Source organism: Lactuca serriola, chromosome 2 (assembly GCF_051521515.1).
Source record: "Lactuca serriola cultivar US96UC23 chromosome 2, Lser_US96UC23_V15, whole genome shotgun sequence".
NCBI classification, from domain to species: domain Eukaryota; kingdom Viridiplantae; phylum Streptophyta; class Magnoliopsida; order Asterales; family Asteraceae; genus Lactuca; species Lactuca serriola.
Genome location: NC_136409.1, coordinates 195,365,474 through 195,392,309, shown reverse-complemented (window position 1 = coordinate 195,392,309; position 26,836 = coordinate 195,365,474). Strand labels below are relative to the sequence as shown.

Here is a 26,836-nt window from a genome sequence, read left to right as displayed (position 1 = left end):
GAAAACGTTGCATTGTCCATTTGTCCTTTTCCTGTCTTTGCATAGAAACGAAACACTTTAATATACCAAAGCCCTTCTGGTAGTCGCAAACTCTTGTCGGGTTTCCATTTGACATTTTTGAAGGGGAATCTTTGACTTTTTCCACCATCGCCATGAAGACAGTTGACTTGAACATCTAAAGAATTGATGATATCTAAGTTATCTTTGTAACTTGTAATTACAAGTTATATCAAATTGTAATAGTATTTTCCTTAATAGTTTTCGTACAATTCAAAAGTGTCATAATAATTAATATATGATTACATAAAATATTTTATAAAAACTATTAAAATCCTGAACTTTTATCAAAAAAATATGTTGTGATGTCAAAGATAGAGATATGTTGTCGTACTAAAGATAAAGATTTCTTTATATAAACATACAGAAGAACTATATCTTCACATTACATTTCTTTCACCAAGTTCATAAAAGCTAATAATCAGAATAGCTTTCTTTATATAAATATACAAATTAATGTACAAACAGTAGTACTATGCACGAAAAACAAGCATCCACCTCATGTGTTATGTGTTAACTTGATGGAATGCTTACTAAACACTAAGTTTGGGTCGAAAATCAGATTTGGCAAATGGAGCTGTGAAGTCATCAGCACAAGCCATCCGGATTCTCTCAGGAGTTGCAGGATTGTCAAGAGGAAACCAGCCATGAAACCCTGATTCAGCTCTTGCAGCTATAATCGCATCTTTAATGGCAAAGAACACAGACGAAGCAAGAAAGAATGGAGGTTCACCAACAGCTTTTGATGAATGTATCGCCTTGTCATTTGGAGCATCCTGTATTACAAATGTTCATTAATAATTTGACATTCATTTTTTTATGGATTTTTACAAGTATAAATAATTAATAAGTTGTACCTTTAATAACGAAACCTTGAATTTGAAAGGAACATCATTAACAGATGGAATCTTGTAATTTCCAGGACCAGATGTAAACAAGAAACCAGGTTGAATCCATTTATGAGCTTCATCTCCCCATTTCAACTCCTCAAGAGCCACCCATCCCATACCTTGCACAAATGCTCCTTCAATCTGCATACGCAAATCAAAAACACAAATATCATTATAGAGTTTGAAGATCAGGGTCATGAATGTAAATTAACATGTACCTGTCCAACATCAATGGCTGGATTGATGGAGAATCCAAGGTCCAAGATGACATCAGCAGCCCTCGTGTGGAAATCTCCAGTCAATGTGTCGATTTCAACCTCAGAAAATGCAGCCCCGTATGTGAAGTACCTGAATGGCTGACCTTTTCCGGTTGTCCAATCGAACCCAATGTCAGGGACAATGTGAAACCCATGTGCAGAAAGATCTATACGCTCACAATAGCATACATTTACCAACTGAAAACAAATCAAAAAGTCAAAAAATGAGAATAATCATGAATTGTTCTGTTGTAAAGTGTTGTTGATGATTGATATATACCTCCTTGAAAGAAGTGTGTTGTTTTTTGGATGCAATCGGCTCCATTCTTGATTTTATTTGGTTACACGCGTCCAAAACTGCTGCACCATACATATCCGAGCTGGCAGAAGCTGCTGTTGGAGACGCATTAGGGACCTAACAAATGTAAAGAAATAGAAACAGAATTAAAGGTTTTTGTTTGGTATACCCAAGTAATTCAAAAAAAGAATTCACACTGCCACATTATATTATACTAGTTGTGAGACCCGTATATTATACGGGTTGATTAAAACAAAATGTCAAGTACGAACAATTAAATAGAAATTTTATTTGAATTTGAAATTGAAATAAGTTAAAATTATGAGAAAAAAACATGCAAAAAATAAAGAAAATAAAAATTATGTATTTATTGTGTAGTACACGGGTTAATTATAACAAAATGTTAAACATAAAGGTTTAAACCGTAAATTTATTTGAAATTTAAAATTTAAAATTTGAAATTAATGGTAGGTTTAATTTATGGAAATCAAATTAATGATATATTGAAAATGAAAATTAAAGTAATGACAAGTGGAAAATAAATATATCTCAAATTATGACAAAATGACATGTGGCTAATTTTATAAGAGAATGGTAGACTATATATCAAAAGGCAACCTCGGTGGATGTTCTCACCGACAGTCGCCACCCCCTATTTTGTAGAATGGTATTTTCCACCCCCTTTACTTTGTGAAATGCCACTTTCACCCCCTCAACTTTGAACACCAATATTATCCACCCATCTACTTTGTAAAACGCCACTTTCCACCACTATACTTTGTAAAATGTCACTTTTACTCCCTCAAGTTAGAACTTCCTAAAATGTTACTTTCATCCCCTCTATTTCCTAATCTTTCGTGTTTACCCCCATAGTATTTATAATATTTATATACTAATAAATGCCACGGTGTGTAACTTTTATCAATACAATCACCAAAATTCAATTTACAAAAAAGATTGGCCCACCACAACACGTGGTGGGCAAAATAGTAGTTTAAAAGTAATTCTTATAATTTTCAGGTAATATAATACATTATTTATTACCTTGTCAGTACTTGTTTCTGAAATAAATACAGAACTAAGTGGAATTTCAAAGGCAGAAGCAGCAATTTGAGCCACTTTTGTATGTAAACCCTGGCCCATCTCAACACCACCATGTGTCACCAACACAGTTCCATCTGTATACACTTGAACAAGCGCACCCGCCTGCAGCCAATAAGAACAAAAAAAAATGTTTGCACTAAACATAACCACTAAAATCTTAAACAAAAAAACAATAGTTAATCATTTCAATAACAGAATTACCTGGTTCATGAACTTTGTAGTAAATGAAATACCAAATTTAGTTGGAACCATAGCAATTCCACGTTTCTTCCATCGATTATGAAGATTAAATTCATCAACTTCACTTCGAATTTTCAAGAAGTTGCAAGATTTCTTGAGTTCATCCCATAGCCGATGCAAAGTACAGTCTTGAATTTGTTGACCATAGTGTAATATCGACCCGTTATCGACAAAATTTATTTCCTAAAATGGAAATAATCAATACTTTTATTAGTAATATAATAATGTTTATGACACACATACGAATAATGATTCGGTTTATAAACGTACTCTGATTTCTTCGGGACTTTTCTTAACTTCCATGGCAATTCTTTGGATCCAATTTTCAGTAACCAACATACCTTGGGGTCCACCAAACCCTCTAAAAGCAGTGTTACTAGGATAATTAGTGAAACAAACACTTCCGGAAACCCTAACATTTGGAATCTCGTAAACATTATCCGAATGATACATTGCACGTTCAAGTATCGCTTGAGACAAATCAAGTGAATTCCCTCCATTGTTATAGATTTCAAGATCTAAAGCAACCACCTTTCCTTCATTTGTGAACCCAACCTAATTACCAAAATACCCCCATGTTAGTAAACATAACACAACCAAAATGTCGATTGATTCAAATCATGAAAAACCGTTACCTTGTACTTTCCAAGAAAACTATGTCGCTGACCGGATATCATCATGTCTACATCCCTATCCAATGTAAGTTTCACGGGTCGGTTCAAAATGTATGCGGGGACCGCCGCCACCGCAGCAAAAAAAGCCGATCTCGTCTCCTTCCCGCCAAATCCACCGCCAATTCGCTTCACTTTGCAAACCACTTTTGACATCGGTAGACCGAGCACATGAGAAACGTATTTTTGATGCTTTTGTGGCGCCTAAAAACACGCAAAATCTGTTCAATTTTCCCTAATTTTGGTTTTAAATTATTCTGTTTTAATTGTAAAATCACGTCACGCGATTTCCTTAAATCACGCTATTAGTTGGTTATTTGATTTCGATATGGCGATATCTGCCAAATTTAGATCCACCCTACATTAAGGGTTTTAGTGTATGCTTTTAAATTAATCTTGAAAATTAATTAAATTATTGTTTGTGAAACTTTAAAAGGTGTGATCTTACTTGAGTCGATGAGATCATGTGAACCTCATTGCCACCATCCATGGTCCAAACGAATGAACTTTGTGGCTCCAAATAGAAGTGTTCTTGACCACCAACATGAACCTCACCCTCGATGATTTTATCACATTGGTTTGACCCGAAACAGAGGTCAACATCCCCTTTACTTAATATCCTATCTGAATTTGGAAAAAAACTTTTGGAGTTTACAGCATCTTTTATGGATAAGATCGGTGGTAAAACTTCATATTCAATGACCACTTTTCTTGCTGCAAGTTTCGCATTTTCATGAGTATCAGCAACAACCACTCCTATAACCTGAAAACATTTGGCAAGAATTTCTAAATCAAGATACGATTAATACAAATCAACCCGATTTCTTTAGTAAGTATTAGTTAGAGAGTACCTGGCCAACACAAGTGACAATATCAGAAGCAAAGACTTCTTCATCTTCAACAACAGGGCCAGTGGCATTATCTCCCGGAATGTCTTTGGCAAAAAAGATTCCGGCAAATCCAGGTGATGATCTGGCACCGGAATCATCAATTGAAAGCAAACGAGCATGAGGCTTCTTGCTTAATATCATCGCAGCATGTAAACCGCCAGGTGGCATAGGGGTGTCATCTGTGTACTCAGCCTCTCCTGTTACCTGAAGTCTAGCTGACATATGAACTTCAGGGGACCCCACAGAAGTTCCCTGTTTTGTGATTTCATAATCTTGACTACCCATTACAGATGGACGATGAAACGGCTCAATAGCTGATAAATGGGAAATGGGTATGGGTTCTTCAAAGAAATCTTGACCTTTCATTTGGTGAGATACCCACAAAAAGAATTTGAAAAAGAAACTTAAAGTTAAAGATTTACGAAACTCCACCATGCCACCTGGCGCATCTTCTGAAATCACAACATCCTGTTTCAAGATTTCCATGGCATTTTCCACCATTTCCTTATTCCATGGCTTCCCGATTAGGTAAGCTTTTGTTTTTACAGCTGATAGAGAAACAGGAGCAACACCACCATAAACAACACACGCATCAGAAACAATCCATTTCTGATCTTTTTCTTCAAGAAAAACACGTATTCCAGCATTTACAAGGGCAATATCATCTTCTCTTCTGTGAGCTTGTTTAAATTCTTTGACATACTCAAACCTTCGAGTCCATGGAAGTAAAACCGAATAAAGAATCTCGTTTTTCCCCAAATCCACTTTTCGATACCCCAAAAAGAAATTTTCAGCTAAAGTGGTTCTAATGTTTCCATTACAATCAACAATTTTGAACTTTGCTTTTGAAGCCATCCAAAGAGGATTCAAATCTGAAATCGGACTTGCAGTACATATATTCCCACCAACAGATGCAACATTTCTTATCTGAGTTCCAGCAAACCATTTTATCTGTTCAATGATCGCCTTACAAGATGATGTTTCATGAGAAGAACGCTCATTGACAACTTTTTTTAACAACTTTTGAAGCTCTGAAAGCCTAACAGCAGCTCCTATCTCCATTCCATCATCGTTAATGGTCAAAATATTAAGTTCGGGTACATGGGTCACAGATACAAAAACCGGGTAATGAAGTTTTTTTAACCTAGTTTCTATTCCAACTTCGGTGTTTCCCACAACTAATTTTGCATCAGGGAATCTTGATTTTAACTCTAAAACATGTTTTAGCTCCAATGGCCTATGCCATTTGATCCCATTAAAACCATTCAAGCTTAGACAACTTGGTTTCCTCATTAAAAGCTGAGGTGGGAATATGATTTCTTTGTTTGTGTATGAACTTCCATCAATTTCGTTATAAGAAACAGGTCTATAATCATGGCAAATATCGCCTTTCTTGACAGTTTTTGATCCACAAGAACACGGTTTACCAGTTGAAGGACAAACAAACTCAGCATCTGTTTGTGATGAAACAGAATTGGTCGTGTATAATAAGTCATTAGTCTTGGAAAAGACACGAAATGCATCAAGAATAGGTCGATAACCAGTGCATCGACATAAATTTCCTCCAAGGCTTTCTTCAATTTGCTCTTCAGTAGGTGGGGTTTTGCTAGACCTTAATAACGCATACATGGACATGATGAATCCAGGTGTGCAAAATCCACATTGTGACCCGTGATTACGTGCTAACAATTCCTGTATAAATTTTATAATTAATTAAGTTGGAAACAACCATTATAAATAAAGACATGAGGAACTAAAAGAGGGTTACCTGAACTGGATGCAGACCAAACTTGTGATTCCCTAGACCTTCCACTGTGATTACATGCATTCCTTCAACAGAATACAATGGAGCTAAGCAAGCATTAATTGCCTGGTGCCTGAAGAACAAAAAAACAGAATTGGATATGACTTGAATCTTTGATCATATTTGTATTTGAAAGAAAATAGGAAAAAAAAAAAAAAAAAAGTGGGAGTGAAAGAGAGAAACTCACACGCATTTTTTTGAATTTTGATCCACGTAAGAAACCATGACAGTGCATGCCCCACAACCTCCTTCACCACAGCCTAGCTTCGTTCCTGTTAAACCTACATCTATATGTGGACAACAGGGGACAAGAAGAGTGAGATGATTTAGTACGAAAAGTTGGGGGGAAGAAAGAAAGAAAGCAGATATTAGCAATAAAGTTGAAAGTATGAAGAAGAAGAAGAAGAAGAAGAAGAAGAAGAAGAAGAAGAAGAAGAAACAAGCGCACTAATAATGTATGAAAGAAGCAACAGATAACATAGAAATTAGGCTCTAAAAGCACGAATGCCATAAAAGAAACATGGAACTAGACATTCACAGAAGGACCTAGACAGATATCAGAAACAAGCATATATGCAAGCAAGAAAGTAAACAGAAGTAAAGAGTAAAGTTTTTCAAAAGCTCCACAACTGATACAAACACAACACTAAAACGAAGTTGGGGACTTTAACATCTAGAGTCAACTTGCAACATCAGATAGAAATTGCAAAATCTTGTTTCTATCAGAACATCAGTGATAGAAAAAGGTAAAATAGGTTAATCAGATTCGAAAAGAAAGAAAAAAGATTCAGTTTATGTGTTTTCGTTTACCTCTAAGATACTCGAGCAGAGTTAAGTGGGCTAAACCATCAGGGAGCACTTTACGGACTCCGTTAACATACAGAATAGCATCATTTGAGACTTCTCCGATCACTAGTAGCTCCTCCTCGGTCTTCAAAGATCCCATGGGAACCCAATATCAGTGTTTCTGTGAGTTTGCGTAAATTTTATGATACAAATCGCGTTTGATCGAAAACTCGATGGATGAGTACAAAAGTAGAAAACCCACCAAAAAATGTGGGAACTGTTTGTGATTGCGAGATTGATTTTTGAGGTTGTTTGTTTGGTTGAGACTCTTGTTGGACTTTTCTTTTTCTTTTTCCTGATTTGGATCGAAAGTCGGAAATCGTGGATTCGTGGGTCTCTTATATCTTTGGGATATTCATCTGAGAGACGGTTCTTGGATGTCCAATGATTTCGAATCTTTACTTCTTTGGAAGTGTTTCGATTTTCATTGATTGACTCAATGACCGATGAGTACGTGATGATATCATTTTTTATTCAGCGGCTTGATGAGTTGCTAAACTTGAACTGCTCCACCTCACATAGAAAGAGTTGATTTACTATTTTTCGCCGGATCTCGGGATGGAAATCTCATAAAGTAGTTTTATAATGTATTTCTAGAGTGTATTTGTTTTATGGATTTAAAAAAAAAAAATATACCCTTTATCTTTAATATATATATATATATATATATATATATATATATATATATATATATATATATATATATAGGTAGGTTCAATTGAAAAAATAAAAAAGGTTGAGAATGGGGGAATCATTCTCAGCCACTCATTTAGGCCTCGTTTGATAGTTGCTGATTGAGAAAGTGCTGACTGAGAAAGGTCTATCTGGGTAAGAAATCCTGATTGGGTAAGAAATTCTGTTGTTTGATTGTACATCTGACTGAATGTGTTGAGTGATAAAAAATGACCATTTTACCCTGCTGTTATATATATTGATGGATTAAATTGTTGAATAATTATAAAAACATACATATTGTCATACAAAATCTAAATTACACACAAATAAAAAATGTTATACAAAATGTAAATTAAACATAAATAATTTAATATCCAAATAAAAACATAATGAAATTTAAAATAACATAATTTAATGTAAAGTAGGTGAAAGTAGTCGATTTGCAATCTGATCACGCAAAACACGCATATATTCAACGGCTTCTGGACCTCATTCTATGTCTTATATGTTTTCTCTATCAATTCCCCCACCTTGGACGTCAGGAGTAACCGTAGTGTCCTCCTCAAAATTTCTAAACAAGTCATCTTCTATATTGTATTTCCTTATAAAATTATGGACCGCGACACAAGCAATGACTATGTCTTTTTGCACTGTAAAAGGATAAGAAGTCATTTGTTTTAAGATTGGGAATCTCGCCTTCAATACACCATAAGCACGCTCAATAACATTTCTAAGTTGTGCATGAGCATGATTGAACCTTTCTTCTCTAGTTAAAGGTCTGCCTCTTCGAAAATCGGCTAACCAATACCTAGTATTGCGGTATGGAGCCATAAACCCACGAGTGTTTGTATATGCGGCATCACAAAGGTAATATTTATCTGCAAAAGAATGTGACACATTATATAATGACACGTATTATATAAAGAAGATAGATAATAAAAATTATATAAAGATTACAAACCTGGTGGAGGAAATGGAAATCCAGAAGTCGAATTGAATGCAACTTCTTTCAAAACTCTTGAATCATGTGCTATACCCTCCCATCTAGACCTGACAATGGGGCGGGTTTGGAGCGAATCGACCTTGATCCAAACCCTTTTAACAAATTTCAAAATCCGATCCAAACCCGCTCCGTAACCCGCAGGGTTTTAAATAATCAAACCCATACCCTTATCCACCGAATCAGCAGATATCCAAACCCGCCCTGTAACCCGTAAGTTTTTTGAATAATCAAACACATTTTACTTAAATCATAAAATCACATTTATTAAATAAAACAAAGATTTGATTTAGAAAACACATTATGTACTCGAGGACTTTCTATTGGAATTAAAATCATTATTTTAGTTACTTCCAATTGGTTTTTGATCGTCGATTGCATTGATAGAGAATAGCAATTACAAACTTTATTCCGGTTCATAAATGACCTTATTGATTTATAAATGAAATTAGTGATTACATGATGAAATATAACTGAAATGAAATCATGACTCTTGGGAGAGTACTGGAAGTCTAGAAGTTGAGTCCTCGAGTTCTATGTAAAAACAATTTAGTCTTGGCCTTTTCTCTTTTGGACTTCTGATTGGAATTTAATGTAACTTTAGGCAATATAAAATATAAATTTATATTTCCAAAATTTATATGGGGCGGGTTTTAAACGGAGCGGATCGGTGATGATCCATACCCGACCCTTTTAATAAAAGGGTTAGCGGGTACGGGTCGTTAACGGGTAAACGGATCAAAAACTATGCTCCAAACCCATATAATTATTAAGGGTTTGGATCGGATCAGGGTCAAAACCCGCTCCATTGCCAAGCCTACTCCCATCCAGCCCAAACAAAGGTGAATATCATATCAAAATCACAAATTCCTATTACATTTTGAAAACATTCTCCTTTTCCTCTTCCTCTATAACAAGTTTGTTGATCAACAGGTACAACCGCATGTACAAGAGTTCCATCTAATGCACCAATTGCTCCGGAAAAAATATTTTTTAACCGTCTATGTCGTTCCGAGTTATGTCTTGTTGGGTTAGGAGTTGTTGGTACTATAATTTCTTTTGCAAAACACATCATTGTTGTTAGGACCTCGTGAAAACATTGATGAATCGTTTGTGTGGAGTGATGAAATCTTCCCTTAACCGCGCGAAAACGTTCATTATGTCCTATAACATGTAAGAAGATAGACATCTTCTCTTCAATGCTTATTGTCCTACTAGATTGCAACCAATTTTTTTGGGTAAAATGATTGCATAATAATGCAAATGCCTCTTGTGTAAGACGCATCATATCGAAACATTGTGTAGGGTTTCCGTACATCAAATCTTGTGTATATGCATACCCGTTTGAATCGTTATCTCTAATTCTATGAATTCTGATTAGTCTGCGCCGGTTTGACCTCAACCAATAAAACACAAGTAAAAGAAAAGCTACAACTTCACCATCAGAAACCATACTTGATCTGTTACAAACAATTAGGTAACATGTTAAAGTAAAAAAAAATAATAATAATGCACCAAAAAAATGAGTAAACAACATCAAAAGTAACAAAAGTCATATAACAAACGTTATATAACAAAATACTAGTAAACCAAAAAGTCATCAAACATAGGATCCAAAAAACTAGTAAACATCATCCAAAAAAGTCATCAAACATAGGATCCAGAAAACTAGTAAACATCATAAAAAAAAAACTAGTATCCAAACTTTTCTACCCGCACCTATCAAAGGTAACCATACTTCCTACCCGCACCCATCACCCACGACTCACAACTACTATGCGAAAGTCGTAACCAAACTTTTCGAACATCAGCACTTTCACTAAATAGCAAAAGAGCGGTCTTGTGTCTTTCATCTTCTTCTCCCCATTCCATTTTGTTCAATTTCTCCATACACGCATCAACATCCTTATCCATTTCACTTTTTTCAATTCTTTCATTTTTTTCCACTAACGACCTTGCAAGCTTGACAATCTCCTCTTCAACTTCTAATGCCCTTGCATCTCTTTTTTTTTTCCACCAACTCTTTTGTTTCCACCAACTTCCTTATTTTTTGAACGCCCCGAAGATTCTTCACTTGCACCTACATGTTGTGTTGAGGTTTCCATTGGAACATCATCATCAAAATCATGGGGACTAAACTCTTCTACAGGACGAGGGAGTGTAGAAGATGGCCCCCAACTTTGAAATCCGGTTGATGTCGACCCTTCAAATAGTTGGGTGCAAAGATCAGGGAACAATAGGGGTTTAGTTTTCAATGACAACACGAACTTGTTCAACTGTTTACAATTTTTATAAATATTAGTATATGTTATAAAAATAATCATAATAGTATTGATTAAAAAAATAAATTTAATCAAATAGTATATGTTATAAAAATAATCATAATAGTATTGATTAAAAAAATATTACCTTCCCCTCTTCTTTCCATTGTTCATCGGTCAAATTAAATTTATTTTTTATAGGATCATATATATTGCCAGTTTTGTTTTTGAGTTTCACCCAAGCAACATACTTTGATTTGTAGTAGTCAAAGTGGTTTCTCATTTGCTTCTGATCAACCTCTTTACCGTGTTCGTTTATCAATTTTTCGCGTATTGTCTTCCATGAACTTGCCTTAAGCCCAGAACCCTCACGACCATTAGTGGTTAGTTCATGGATACATGCATCAAGAAAAGTTTTGTCCTCACTCTCGTTCCAAACCAACATCCTAAAACATTAATATTTAAAGTAATTTATCATAGTTTTTATCAAGTTAAAGAACAATTTTAAACATAAAACAATTTTCAACCAAGGAAGTTAACATCATCCTAAATTATGATTTGATAACTTATACACAAAACATCAATATTCAAGCTAACAATTTCACAAAAAATAACAACCTAACAATTAAGGTCAACAATATCAAAGCTATAAAATTAGAAAAAAAAAACAGCCCAATTTTTTATTTATAAACCTACTTGTATTTTCCAATTCACATTCAATTTCAATTCACAAGCTATAAAATCAAAATTCAGAAAAAAAAAACCTTCCAATTCACTTTCAATTTCAATTCATAAGCTATAAAATATGAACTGGATAAACAAACTTCTAATGTGAATTAGAGAAAAAAACTTCAAATTCAGAAAGAAAAAAAAAAAAAGCAAAAAACAACTAACAATTCACATTCAATTTTAGAATTCATAACATTAGAAAAAAAAAAAAAACTTCAATTTTCAGTTCTTATACACAAAGAACTACAAAACAAAACATAAACAAACTTCCAATTCACATATAATTTCGAAATTCATTATATTAGAACAAACAATTTCAGATTTCTAACAAACAATTTCAGATTTCAGTTCTTGTACACAAAGAACTACAAAAAAGAACAAAAAAAGCTTATCATATGAACATACAGCTTAAGAATTTATAATATTCTAACAAATACTAATTTGATTTCATAAAGAACTACAAATTTCATACCATCAAAGCATAAATGATATCTAATTTTGAAAATTATTAACAGAAAAATCATGTAACCTGTGTGATGGATCGAGAAGGCGTCACTGATGGCGGTGGCGGAGGTCCGGCGATCCAGCGACGGAGGTCCGGCGAGATGTCACAGGTCCGATCCGACTGTTTGGCGTTCAATGTTGTGGAGTTCTTCCTGGCGGCTGCTGTGCTTTTAGGTCACTGGAAGGGAAGCGAATGGGGAAAGAAATAATAACGACGCAGGGCAAGATAAGGGCAATATTGTCTAATTTCCAGTCAGCAACTATTTGAGGCCTGAGCCAGAAAGCGATTTGGGTCAGCAATCTTACCGAGAAAGCTCAAATCAAACACCAAAAGGTCTGACCGAGTCAGCCCATTTTGCTGACTCGACCCAGTCAAACATTTATCAAACACTCCTTTAATCTAAGCATAAAAGACATGGTGGCAAACTTGTAAATATCGTAATAACCTTCAATCTCAAATACGTAACTATAGAGAATTCGATAATTGTGCGTTCATCATCAAAATTTTTCCTCCAACCTTCAATAATCATCCAGATTTCTTCAACTAAACCGGAATTTCTTCGTTGTTCATGAAATTGGAATCGGAGTTCTTGACTCACAGTCACAATCGACATTGAGGGACTTAGAATCGGTAATCACAGGTTCCCAATCGGATTTTCGGAAATCAAAATCAAATTGAGAAATCGATCAGAGATAGGATGTCGCATCTGAAGTCGAAATCGGAAGTATACGATGATTTGGAATTGATAACTTAATGTTTTTAACATTTTTAAAATAGTTAACTTGTTTGCACTCCAACTGTTTGATGAAATGCATAAACTAAATTATCACGTTATATTCACATATGAATATGTTTTCTCACATAAATCAGTATATGATTATTAAAAACACAAAACAAATATGCAAGTCTGTATGTTATTCATATGTGAATAACATATAAAAATTATATATATTTGTCAAAATACCTTCAATATTCATAAGTGAATATACCTTGTAATATTCATATGTGAATATAATGTGTAATATTCATAAGTGAATATATCATCTAATATTCACAAGTGAATATACTCTGTAATATTCACATGTGATATACCATGTAATACTATGTAATATTCACATATAAAATATTATTTAATACTCATAAGTGAATATATCATCTAATATTCACAAGTGAATATATTATGTTAATATTCACAAGTGAATCCATCGTCCAATATTAAAATATGAATATACTATGTTTATTATATGCTATATTCATATATGAATGATACTTAATGTGACAAACCGATATTTCAACTCTTTGTAATGACCTAAAAAGTCAAGTATTGTAACCACTTTTGAGTTAATAAAATTAACTTTGATAATAAAATGTCCAAAAAGTTTCTATTTAAATTCCTACTATGTTTACTGTCATTAAACTGTGATCGTACGTAAAAAGAACGCCCAAATCCGACTTCGTATATTGAAGTTATAATTTTTCTAAGTTTGGCTTAACAACAGATAGTTAAAAACTCGAATCGGAGATTGAACGACTTTTGGCCGGGATGACCTAAACGAGAATCGAAGGTCTCGACAATGGTAATTCAGCGGTAAAAAGTCTGGCAAAAACCGACGTCAGATAAAGAAGTTATGAATTTTTAGAGAAATTCCTTAAACACGACACTTTAAAAATAAATAATAAAAATAATTTCGGAATTTGCCGACGGAATCTAAACGAAAGTTGTAGAGTATGGTCTCACCTTCGCGGGGATATAAAGAGCGTCGAAAACGGAGTTCGTATGAAGAAGATATGAATTTTTGAAGTTTATTAAACAAATTATATATAAATTTAAATCAAAAATCGTGTATTATCCGAAGGGGGAGTCAGCGTGCTCATCCGAGTTACGCGTCGCGTAACCCCATACGCCCCACGTACGCGAAGGCCTTGGCCTCGGTCCGTCCACGTCGCCCCTATGCGAGCTATCCGATCCGTCCCATCCGAAGCGAGGCAGTCGAGGACTCGGTCACGAGTGATGCACGAGTACGCCCCGCATACGAGCGTACGCACCGCGTACCGAGGCTTCTCAGACCCCTATAAATAGAGATGCGAGGGTTCCGAAAAAATCACCCCATCTCTCTCATTTCTCTCACGATATTGCCTCGATTTCCGTGCCCGTTCTAACCCGAAGCCCTTGTCATTTTGCTCAAGTCCCGAAAGTTGATTTTACTCCCGAGATTCCCGAGAATCCCGAGAAAAATCCGTTTCCCGAGACGAAACTCTGCCCGGTTTTCATCTCGCTTTCTTCAAACTTTCAAGTGATTTCATACCCCTTAATTAACCTTTTAAATGTTCTATAAATGCTTTTATATGCTTTCAAGGGGGGAATACAAGTAAAACACACGAGTATCATCGTGTGTTACATAAAGAATTATTTTATATGCTTTTATATATCCAAATCACATGTGATATATAAACTTTATAGGGAACTTTCATATATAAAATATGTTACAATAGCATTCTATCTTTTGAAATATAAATTGTTGTAATGCATGTATAAATGTAATGCATGTATAAACTAAACATTTTCTTAGATTATATGTATACTTGTCTATCTTAGGCTCTACAAAAATCTATACATTCATAACAAGTGATTCCTATTCTAGGCATTTCTAAACAAAAAAGTCACACTTTTAGAAAACTATAATAGGTATAGTTTTATGAGGATATTGCTAACTTTTACATACTAGAAACACGATTTTCAAGAAGTCACTTTCATATACAAGAACAAACGAACACTTTAACACGTAAATCTGTTTTTATACCACGGTTTTGTGAGACACTAACTCCACGTACGTTCGAGTACACATTTCAAGTCTTGTATTATATACCAGAATCCCTTTGGAGAGGGAGCATGGTGTTTGTGTATAGATCTATACGGGCTTGACAACCCGCGCCTTGACTATTAGCTACAGTCCACCATTTGGGGTGACAAATGTCATAACATTCCAACGCCTGAAGAACGTTGTGTATAGGCATTCTGAGTCAATAGTACGGTTATAAAACTCACATGGGGTATTAAAAATGCATTGATTTACAAGGTTTTCAAACACATTGGTTATTTTACACTTACATACATTTTTAGAAACAAACATTGGTCTTGAGAGAAGGCTACTTTTATACTAGTAGAAAATATAGGATTTTCTGGAAACAAACAAACAAGGACAAAACATTTCATTTCATACAAACATTGTCATTTAATACTTATGAAACTCACCAGCTTAAATGCTGGTCTACTCTTTCAAAACTACTTGTATGTCCCAGGGATTCAGTAATTTCAGGTACTAATAAGCTTTTGAAGAAGAGATGCTGCGGCGCCAGTTAAATCTCATATTTTGACATCATATTGTAATTGGTTTTGAACATGTAACTTTTGACAAATGTAAACTTTCAATTATATATATGATGGTTGTATTGCTTTCTTTACTATGTATTCATTTGTTACGTTACCACATGAAGTCATCCTCCCCCGAACGTTTCCACCGTTCAGGTTTGGGGGTGTGACACTTAAATTGTAAAAAAAAATGATACTTTTTATTCATAAGTAAATAACGAATATACTGTAATAAAACCTGATGCATTGTTATTCATTTATGAATAACGATAGCTGAATATATAAAAAAAAAAAAAAAAAAAAAAAAAAAAAAAAATTATTTTATCTTAAAACTATATCAATATGGATGTCTATTTGTAGAGAATAAAAAATTATGAATTTTGGTATATTTAAAATCATTTTTTGATAAAAATAGCTTATAAATAAAAAAAAACGAAAAAAAAACTATGTTTTTGTATATATTAAGGTAATGATTAGCATAGTTTAAGGAAATATGTTATGTTGGAAAACACATGTGCATTTGTTTCCCATTTCCGCCGGTACGTTGGAGGTTTTTGCGGCAAAAATAAATGATTGGCTAAGAATGATTCCCCCATTCTTAACCTTTTTTTCTCAATTGAACCTTCCCCTATATATATTATATATATATATATATATATATATATATATATATATATATATATATATATATATATAGAGAGAGAGAGAGAGAGAGAGGTAGGTACAAATGTTTCTCACATCTATTGTGTGCTAGAATGCACCAATAAGATTTAGTATTAATTATATGTATATTAAATGTTATCCATATTTATAACTCATTTATATAGAAACTAATTAAATTCGTCATTAATGTCAACAATAATATTTTTTCAGAATTAATTCATATCTAGAAGAATGAGAATGTATTCCAGCAGAATGAGAGTGTATTCTAGTAGAAAACACTCTCGTTTTTCATATTCAATGCAACTTTATTGTATTTTAAGTGAGTGAGTCCTGAAACAAAATACGAACTCATATATAAAAACCTAGATGCGAATTCATTCTGAAAGAATGTTATTGCTGACATTAATAACGGATTTAATTAGTTTACATAAAAAGAGAATTATAATTATGGATATCATTTAATATAAATATAATTAGGGAAGTCATTTAATATCTATATTTATTTAATTAAATGATTATTTAATTTACTAAATTTCTATTGGTGCATTCTAGCACACAATAAATGTAAGAATCAAAATAACATAGCCCTATATATATATATATATATATATATATATATATATATATATATATATAGGGTTAGGTTATTTTGTTTTTAATAACTACTGTGTGCCAGAATGCACAGATCTGGACCATCGGATGGAATATAATCAAGGGTCATGATCTGAGGGTCTATGATAGTAGAATATGATAACATGTACCATATAATTACACAAATTTCAACATAAGGGCATTTTAGTCAATTAACCTATATTAAAAAAGGAAATTTTCGGATTTTTAGGGATGATTAATTTCTTTATTTTTTAAAAATCTGAATATTTTAAATTAATTCAAATTTAAAAATCCGATTTTATTCTGTCAGAATGATAGAATGCTAACCATAAACTAGTAAATATATTTTTCGATTTTATTCTGTCAGAATGACAGAATGCCAACCATAAACTAGTAAATACATTCTGAAAGAATACACAAGTCAATTCTTGAACTAATAATATAACAAATAATTACATTGTATGATTGTGATTCATTGAATAATAACAACATTCTGAAAGAAAAAAACATCAAAATCTAAGAAAAACACTAATCTATTCTGAAAAAAATATTATTTTTAAGCAACACTTTATACATTGTAGCATAACACATTCTGGTATAATACACTCTCGTTCTATATGTTTTCTTCCTTCTCCACATCAATATTAGCCTTTTCAAAACCTAAATCCACAAAGAAAAGATAATCAGTTCTCAAAAATTAAACAATTCAATGCATTATAATAGAATACAACAATAAATATTCTTACATAATAAACTATTCTTGCAGAATGATTTTGAATATTCTTAAAGAATTTGTAACATATTCTATCGGAAATGATATGATAGAAAATGATAACATATTCTACCAGAATGTTTTTTTAATTTTCCTATCTAATAATGGTTTTTTACTTTCCCTATCTTGACAAATAAGAAGATTGAAATCAAATTGTCATAGAATAATAAACATTCTTAGAGTTTTGACAGAATACATACTACATGACCAGATTCTCTTTCAGACATTTCCACAAACACCTTTTGTGCACACATATATAAATAATAGAGAATCAAAAGCTTAAAGTATAAAAAAACAAATATCCTCATTGTTCTTCTGATGTGAATTTAAGGGAGTGTACAACTCAGCAAAACTTAGCATCCATTAAAATAGGTTGCTTCATCAATTAGGGTTTAAGAAAAAAGGGTTAAAGTATAATCGTTGGTACCTGTATCGGATATCTCACTTGAGTAGATCTAAATGAAAATAGCTCATGCATGGGATGTATGCTTCCGTCTCGGAGCACCGTCTCTACAGCTGATTCACAGACGTCCGGTTTCCTGTCCACAACAATCCGATTGCTCTGTTCACTGGATTCACCGTCCGGCCAAAGGCTTCGAACAGTAAAGACTGAAATAAACCTGTACGTACATAATTAAACAGATAAACAATCAAGTCGTATTATATATCAAAATATTAATCAACCAAAACCTCAAACAGTATGACTTGTAAGAAGGTATGAGATAAATAGACAGATTGAAGATGTTGTGATGATATTTACCAGGTCGTTGGTGCTCAGGGACGGAGGAACGCGAAGAATTCTGCAGCCATTGCAACAACACCTTGAGTCTGTTTGTGTGCTAATTGTTGGAAGCGATGCTGAATAGGAATGGGGTTTGGAGTTGTGTTTATATATGTCGAACTAAGGAGAGGATAAGGGTTTATGGGTCTGTGAAGAGAGAACGGTGATTTTTAGAAAATTAGGAGGAATCGTTGGTGGTGTTATATGAAACTGATAACCTAAATTAGTGGGATATTGATTGATTTTGTTTTCTTTTACCATAAATAATTATAGTGTATATTACTCTTATACCTTTTGTTATTTATTAATGATTTAATTATTTCTTGAATTCTCATTGGTGCATTTAGGCACACAATACTTGTTAAAAACATTTGAACCTAGCTCTCTCTCTCTCTCTCTCTATATATATATATATATATATATATATATATATATATATATATATATATATATATAGGCTTAGGTTATTTTGTTTTTACTAACTATTGTGTGCCAGAATGCATAAATCTGGACCAATAGATGGAATTAATCAATGGACATGTTTTGAGGGTGTATGATATTACAATGGGATAACATGTACTATATAATCACACAAATTTTAGCAAAAGGGTATTTTGGACAATTAACTACATTTATAAAAGGAAATTTTCGGATTTTTAGGGATGATTAAATCTCCTAATTTTAAAAATCTGATTTTTTTTAAATTAATTCAATTTTAATTCTAACGTGATTTGTATACATAACCGATTTTATTCTGTTAGAATATTTTTTTGTTAGAATGATGTTATTTCATAGTTTTATTCTATTAGAATATTATTGAAGAATAACAACATTCTTGAATCTGAGGTTGAAAAATAACAACATTCTAATATATATATTCTTATACATCTGAAGTTAAATACAAATTCATACATATTCCTACATATTAAAAGCCTTATACATTTTAATATAATTATACATATTCTAAAAGAATATCAACAAAAATGAATAAAAATCTTAAAAATTATCAACATTCTAAAATTGTGAATATGATCAAACATTATTCATTCTTCAAGTTATTCCTATTAGGTCTTCAACGCAATGATAGCAACTAATGCAGCCCCATTCATCTTGTCAAACGGTTATTGAACAAATGCACTTAATCTTCTTCAATGGTCCAAAGAATCAACTTGATTCCAACTATTCTTACGAAAATGTGATGTATTATCGTAAGAATGTAATTCTTCAACCAATTCTTCCAACCATTCCTATCACAAATAAAACAAAAACTAAGAATGGTTAAAAGCATGTTACTTGCAATCTCCATCACTTAATATATTCTGGAAGAATACATAAAATATGATAGAATACATTCTGGCAGAATACATAGAATAAATTCTGACAGAATACATAGAGTACATACAACTATTTTCTTATTCCGGTAACATACTAAGCAACACACATATTCAAAATCCACTGAAATTTGAAATCAAAATCCACTTTGCCAAAACTCAATCAAATAATATTGAATCGTGCAGGAACAACAAATGCAAAATCTATCTAATCTAATTTAATACCAACAATAAAAGAGCAGTGAAACGGGATTGAAGAATAGAATGTAATTCCAAACTTAATCCAAATCAACTAGCATCAACCTATTATTACGAAAAAGGCATTCAATCGAATCTAAATTAAGTTATATATTTCTGAAAAGAATAAGGAACAAAACGAAGTTAAAAATTTAAAGATTATTAACTATTATTTCATTGAGGCATTTTATCGAACACATGGAGGCCATAGCAGAATCATATTAAGCAAATCAGACTAGTACTGGATATGGACTATCTAATCAATACAACTACTCTGTAACAGAAAAAAGAAGACAAAAAGAATTTCAAATCGTACAAGATTATGTATATAACCCAATGAAAATCATGGTAACAGTTTCATGTTTCTGTCATGTCATTGTCACAGCCATGGACACAAATCAAAGTTGATGAAAACTATCTAATTAAATTGTTGTTTCTTTTGTTCGTCATTGATTCATTACAATCAGATTTGTTCTGAGATTCAAGCTGTAATTTGTGAAGGAAGAAACAGATGTTTTGACGTTCTTTTTGGAGTAAAAAAACCCTAACATTAAAATAATTTGGAGATTACTAGATTAGTGACAAACCTCATTGTTAGACTCGTCCTTGACTCGTTCAGCAGTTGATTCACTACAGCGAGATTCGGAAATTGTAGCATGAAAAAGACCTAATCCAACCAAAGCTTCCGCCGCCTCCAAATATAAAGGAATATGGTTTTGAGAAGGGATATGTGATTGCAATTTTTGTAGTGTTTATTCCCTTATTTTAGGATATATTAATTGAATTATTCATTTACCATAATTAAATATACTAAGATTACCATTATACCCTTTTATTATTTATTAGTGATTTAATTATTTCCTGAATTCTCATTGGTGCATTTAGGCAGACAATATTTGCTAAAAACATTTGAACCTAGCTCTCTCTCTCTCTCTCTATATATATATATATATACATATATATATATATATATATATATATATATATATATATATATATATATATATATATATATATACACGGGTAACGAATAATTTGTTTCAACAATTATTTCAATTTGAAAATATGTTATATTTCAAGGAACATAAATTACTTTTCAACGAATCATTTCCTTTTGGTGTTTATTTGTGATTCAGATGTCACTTTTTAGTTAATAAAAATAGAAGTATGGAAATGTTTTTTTTTTGTTAAAAAAAAGTGTTGTTCCGAATTAAAAATAATGTTTTTTTGTGGATTTTATATAAATATACAATATTGATAAAAACGCAGTTAAATCTTCATTTTTTCAATATAATTATGATTTATGTTATGTTGCTTTTTTTTTGTCGCAATAGAGGTCAAACGACCAATCGATATCTAGGGAGAGATCTTTAATTGTATTAGAATTTTTTTAAACAAATTAAATATTGCTTATCTTCAAACAAAATTAATAAATGACGATTTTTTATTGTTACATACTTATTTTGGATATAAGTAATTTATTAAAATTTGTTCGAATATTTATATATCCTAAAAAAGTTGATATTTGAAGTTTTAAAATTTTAATGTAATATTTGAAATTTAGAAAATTTAAAACTTTTGATGTAATATTTGAAATTTTTTATAAAAAATAAATTCAAAATCTACACTTAAAGTAATTGAATTGACTAATAACATTGAAAAAATTAATGTAAAGTTCACTGAGATTTTCTTAACACTCCAACATAAATGTCATAATATGTTGATAAACTTAAACTAATATGTTAAATTTAAAAGAAAAAAAAAAGAAAAAAAAGTTAACATCAACATAATCAAATTAGACAAAATCTCTAAAATTGATACTTTCTTAACACTCACATGGACTTCAAAAAAGTCACCAAACTAATTAAAAAAATTACAATCAAAGACTATAACATGTAACAAACAAAAATGATTTTCATGTTCGAGTAATAAACCATAAATGCAACAATTGTTTATCCCTTCATAAATTTTACAAACGCACATGAGATTCAATTTTCAGATACATATATGCCTTCTAGACTAAGCCAACTAAGAAATACTTAAAATCACATTAAATAATATCATTTATTGAAGAGTTTTTCCCTAAATAACATGGGCTCTAGTGATTGGCGTCTTATCCCAATTAGAGAAAGAGTGCAGGGGGAGCAGATAATACTTGGAGACCTGCATAAGATTATACACATACACATAAACCAGCATCAGATTATATGCATACACACATTCGAGTTGAATATCATGAATTTGTAACTTAAAAATGAAACATGTATGAATCTCGACCCCATTAATGTGACATTTTCTTGTTCGTTCTACTAATAATGTTGGTTGTAAACACATATGGAAAAAAATGAAGAGAATGAGTATTTGATCATCACATAACCTTAATATTTGATCATTTTAAAACAAAACTTAAAATACCATAACGAAAGGAGTCGTGAAACAAAAGAGCTCCTTGTACTCTTGGTTGTAAAATAAACTGTCAACATAATAGTCAAATACAAAAAAATGGCATCTAATGAAAGATGAAAATGCAAAAATTGAAAGAAACACAACAAATTGAGCATAGTTTTATAGCAGGGACATTTGTTATCATCCGTTTCTCTGTTTAGAAAGATGAAGAGAATGAGTATTTGATAAGAAATATGGAAAATATAATATGAAGTACAAAGTCATGACTTTTTAGCCAGCTTCGATCTCGAGTTTTTTAAGTTGTGTAGTTTAGATCATTCATGCAAATAAAACATGAAAATCATAAAACTGATGTAGAGATAGTCAACATGACACACGAATTCCATATCATCCTGAGTTCATCCATCAATTCTGCGATCACATTAGACTGTTAAAACTTACAAATTTAAGACATACAAGCACCAAACATTATCCAAGATCTTTATGAAAAAACTCATGATCTTTTTAAATAATAAGAAGAGTCCCATAGTCAAAAGATAAGGCTCATAGTAAAAGATAATAAGAGATAAAATCTTGTATCATTTTTAGAAGCTAAAAAAAAAACTTTTATGAAAATTAAATAAATATAAAATCAAAGAGCTTACCGGTTCAAAAAAATCAAAGAGCTTACAAAATGCTTTAAAACTGGGTGATTATCCTGAAAGGACTTTGATTGTCTCGGTTTGGAGCACCATCTGCGATCATCCACGGTATCCATAGCATAGGTTTTCAATTGTGTGTTGGCAAGAAAAATAATCAATGTGTTACTTTGCACTGATTGATTTTAGTTGTAAACACAACAAAAAAGACCAAGAAATAACAGAGAATTGATAAAAAAAAAAATATAAAATATTACAAGTATGGTTTGGAGATGAAAATGAGAGATCACTATTGATAACCGATAGAGAGTGATGGTTGGTGGTGGATTAAACAAACACACTTGATGTTTTGTTGTTTAAGTCTTGCATATCCTACTCACAATTTCATAAACATACCTGAAATTAAAAGAGAGTGGTCTAGTCGTTGGTGGTAGATAAAACAAACACACTTCATAAACTACCTTCACCTTATACCACATGCCATCATTGCTACCATCATACACACCACCGACACAGCCGACCTTAATCTTCTCTACCACTGAAATCCACATCCCATTATAGCCTCCTTAAACCACCGAGACAACCACCGTGAACCTCCCTTTGGCAGCCGATGAACACCTCAACACCATCGAGAACCAAAATCAAAGCCTTCATTGGACCAAGAAAGAAGAAAAAAAGGAGGCGTCTATTTTTTCCTTTGTGTTTGGTTGCAAAAGAAAACACACTAAAGTCCTATTGGTTCAAATCTGGTGGTGATGTAAAAGTCCTAGTGGGTTTAGATCGATTTTTACCTGCATTTTCTTAGAGAGATAGAGAGAGAGAGTGTGTGTGTGTGTGTGTGTGTGTATGCATGTGTGTGTGAAGGAGAAGCAAGTATTGTAGTTGTTAGTAGTTCAAATCAGGAGCGGCGACAGGATCGAAAACAGAAAACACATCTCCATCTGTTGCAATCGATCAACCAATTGAAACCCATCCAAGATTTAGGGAAAGAAACAGGATATTTATCCAGTTTGGAATAATAATATTTTAAAAGAAGAGAAATCAGATAACAAAAGAGAAAGATTGTACCTTGTTGAGTAGATTGAAGGAATAAGAAATCTAAGAAAAAGATAAATTTGGAAATAGAAAGCATCTGTAGAAAAAGGTTTTTCAGTTGGACGTAAGATAACCAGAGTGGCAGGGGGAGATGTACCAGAGATATACATGAATTCGGTGGTTGAAGGTGGCATAGATGCTCACAAGATTGTTGGTTGTGTTCTGCTATGATGGTCGTAGCGGTGGTGGCTAGGGTTTTTTAAAGAAATCTTAGAGATTAGGAATTTGAGTTGCAGTGGAAATTAATGTGCTTTTTTACTGCCAAATTAAATGGGATTCAATATTTCAAGACCAGGTCATAAGCAAAGATAAGAAGGAAAAGTGAGGCGGGGTATCATCTTTGCATTGAGTATTTGTATTTATTGTATTATTTTTTGTACAATTTAATTTAAATAGGGTTAAATTTAAAATTTAATATTATTTTATTGGTGATTACTTGTACTGTTAGCTTAATGGTTTAGACGTTTTAAAAAAATATTATTATGATATTCAATCTATTTATAGAAATAGTGAGATTTCTTTTATAAGATAGTATATATATATATATATATTATATATATATATATATATATATATATATATATATATATATTATAAATCATATTCAACATTTCTTGAATGTTAAGAGGTACAAAATCCAATACATCATGTACAATTACGTTATGCTTATTGTTTACTACACATATAAGGTATCAATTAAATTAAAAACGTAACGTAGCATTAAGGAGCACCTACATAAAAAAACCCTATTCGGATGCTTCTTTTATTCTCCCACACCACCATCGACCCAACAGTGAAGCAGCATCCACTCTCCAACCTCGTAACACCCGTCGTTTCCACTGTCTCTATGCCCTCGCTCCATTTTTTTGGTGATAAACTCCTACCACCACGATCCATCTATCCCTCTCGTTACCCTAAATTACTATCCATCCCCGCCACCACTCATCGTTACGGACAACGCAATCGTCACTGCACCCACCTTCGCCACCATTCGGTGGTTAAGTGTCGGCAGCCCACCTCCATTACCAACGTTTCGTTTTCTGTATGTATTTGGTGATCCGAACCTCATCAACACTCGAATCTCTCTGCAACCTTTTCTTCCCTCTCATCACCGTCGTTATCAAGAAGCTTAAACTATCGTTGTTTCCAAGAAGATTGAGTCATTGTTGCTGCTAAGAACCTTGAGTCATCAACCTTCTTGCTATTTTAACCATTTTTTCAATTGAGAAGCTTGAAGCACATCAAACGCCTCTTCCTACGACCATAGAATACTGCCAAGCTTAAGGATACAAAAGGATTTTACGATCTTCAAACCATCTCTCTTTCTCTCTATGAGCAAATACCTAATTTTGGAACAAGGTAAATCTTTGTTTTTTTTCTTTTTATCTATAAGAAAACCCATAATATGTTATGTCTAAATTTATGTATTTACAAGCTTGCTTAAAGATTTTTGTGTACATTCCTCTTTCTCTTTACCTCTCAAGAAATATGTATAATTTGTTATGCATATATCTATTATGTCTAACATTGACATATTCTTGTGTAGATATGACATTTTGATATGATATTAGTTATTTGCAGGTATACCTTTTGTCCAACACGAAAAATCCCATGAAAAAGATACGAACTTCCTATTAAGAATTCAGGTATATGCTACTATTCGTTCTTAATTTTCTAAGTATGTATTCACAATTATGAACTTCAGTTATAATTTGGGTGAATGATTTTTTTGGATGTTGCTTTGGTATCGATTCACTTTTATCTAGGTTATATTTGTATATTAAGTAGTTTGTTCATCTATTCCAGATTCTTATTGTTGTTTTCGAGAGACTAGAATTGGATCTTTAGACTAAAAGTATGTAGGTTTGGCTAGTTTGTTTGTCAATTGTGTGTGTATAAAGTGATTGGTTGTTGATTTTGAATATCACCAAAATCAAAATCATTCAATATTCCTAGAAAACGTGCACCTTGTGAAAGTTCATGATTCACAAGTTGGTATTCGGTAAGTTGACTCTCCACCTGCAGTAATTAAATGATAACATGCCTTACAATTACATCATACATCATACATACTTATAAAGCTATCATTTTTTCTTGAATCTCATTCATTTGAACCCCCACCCCCCCCCCCTTTTTTTAACTTCCTCAAACCATATTCATTCGAAACCCCCTTTTTTTAACTAATGCAACTCATAAGTTTTATTAATTATAATTTAAAGCTCAAAAGTTTTATAAATTATATTATGTTTAAGTAGCATTTAGTGAATAGTTAATATAAAATGGTCAATCTTTTGGGAAGACATGCATAAAAATCATATACAAATTTCAGAAAGAAAACAAGCTTGAAGGTTTTTGTGTTGGGTTGAGGTCTTATGACCACTTTTGGAGATATGATATTATATTAGAGCTAGGGGTGTTTGCGGTGCGGTTTGGTGCAGTTTATACTCAAAACTGCAAACCGCACCGCATATGTTGTTTGTTATTTTTAGGAACCTCGGACCGCACCACAAAGGTTATAAACCGCGTTATGCGGTGCGGTTTTGTGCGGACGGTTTTGCGGTTTTTGTGCAGTTTATGCGGTTTCATAAAACATAAATATTAAATTTAGTTTTAAACATAATAAGTGTGTGGTGCTTTATATTCTATGAGGCAAAAAATTAATTGCCTGTATAAGCATCTTCTTGATGCATCACATCAAAATATT

At 32.5% G+C, this 26,836-nt stretch overlaps 3 protein-coding genes across 4 annotated transcripts; all 3 read right to left on the bottom strand.

Annotated features, from left to right (window-relative positions):
- Positions 1–388: 388 nt before the first annotated feature.
- On the bottom strand, positions 389–7,582 carry LOC145087964 (xanthine dehydrogenase 1-like). Of its 2 annotated transcripts, XM_079026128.1 has the most exons (14): positions 7,260–7,582; positions 7,022–7,178; positions 6,399–6,498; positions 6,176–6,284; positions 4,369–6,099; positions 3,966–4,280; positions 3,482–3,721; positions 3,117–3,401; positions 2,808–3,029; positions 2,547–2,708; positions 1,485–1,619; positions 1,166–1,402; positions 915–1,088; positions 389–833 (listed from the first exon to the last, which is right to left on the bottom strand). In XM_079026128.1, the coding sequence occupies exons 2-14, from the start codon at positions 7,155–7,157 to the stop codon at positions 591–593; spliced, it is 4,089 nt and encodes a 1,362-aa protein (XP_078882254.1). In that variant the 5' UTR covers positions 7,158–7,178; positions 7,260–7,582; the 3' UTR covers positions 389–590. The 2 variants fall into 2 exon arrangements, with proteins under 2 accessions (XP_078882254.1, XP_078882253.1); XM_079026127.1 differs by having other exon boundaries at positions 7,022–7,581.
- Positions 7,583–8,233: 651 nt separating this feature from the next.
- LOC145089919 (uncharacterized) lies at positions 8,234–10,646 on the bottom strand. Its single transcript, XM_079028298.1, has 3 exons — positions 10,471–10,646; positions 9,621–10,192; positions 8,234–8,610 (listed from the first exon to the last, which is right to left on the bottom strand). The coding sequence occupies exons 1-3, from the start codon at positions 10,644–10,646 to the stop codon at positions 8,234–8,236; spliced, it is 1,125 nt and encodes a 374-aa protein (XP_078884424.1).
- Positions 10,647–10,717: 71 nt separating this feature from the next.
- On the bottom strand, positions 10,718–11,438 carry LOC145089918 (L10-interacting MYB domain-containing protein-like). The gene is made up of 2 exons (XM_079028297.1): positions 11,142–11,438; positions 10,718–11,008 (listed from the first exon to the last, which is right to left on the bottom strand). Exons 1-2 carry the CDS (start codon positions 11,436–11,438, stop codon positions 10,718–10,720), a joined length of 588 nt encoding a protein of 195 aa, XP_078884423.1.
- Between the last annotated feature and the right edge of the window lie 15,398 nt (positions 11,439–26,836).

What these genes read in the sequence shown, in the direction of transcription:
- LOC145087964 (XM_079026128.1), bottom strand. Translation starts at nt 7,157, where the DNA reads ATGGGATCTTTGAAGACCGAGGAGGAGCTACTAGTGATCGGAGAAGTC. An exon ending in TTGGTCTGCATCCAGTTCAG is followed by an intron (nt 6,100 to 6,175) that starts GTAACCCTCTTT and finishes AAATTTATACAG; the next exon opens with GAATTGTTAGCACGTAATCA. An exon ending in ACATGATCTCATCGACTCAA is followed by an intron (nt 3,722 to 3,965) that starts GTAAGATCACAC and finishes GCGTGTTTTTAG; the next exon opens with GCGCCACAAAAGCATCAAAA.
- LOC145089919 (XM_079028298.1), bottom strand. Translation starts at nt 10,646, where the DNA reads ATGGATAAGGATGTTGATGCGTGTATGGAGAAATTGAACAAAATGGAA. An exon ending in GTGATGGGTGCGGGTAGGAA is followed by an intron (nt 10,193 to 10,470) that starts GTATGGTTACCT and finishes TGTTTGTAACAG; the next exon opens with ATCAAGTATGGTTTCTGATG. An exon ending in AGGAAGAGGAAAAGGAGAAT is followed by an intron (nt 8,611 to 9,620) that starts GTTTTCAAAATG and finishes ATTCTTTTGCAG; the next exon opens with ATAAATATTACCTTTGTGAT.
- LOC145089918 (XM_079028297.1), bottom strand. Translation starts at nt 11,438, where the DNA reads ATGTTGGTTTGGAACGAGAGTGAGGACAAAACTTTTCTTGATGCATGT. An exon ending in AATGGAAAGAAGAGGGGAAG is followed by an intron (nt 11,009 to 11,141) that starts GTAATATTTTTT and finishes AATTGTAAACAG; the next exon opens with TTGAACAAGTTCGTGTTGTC.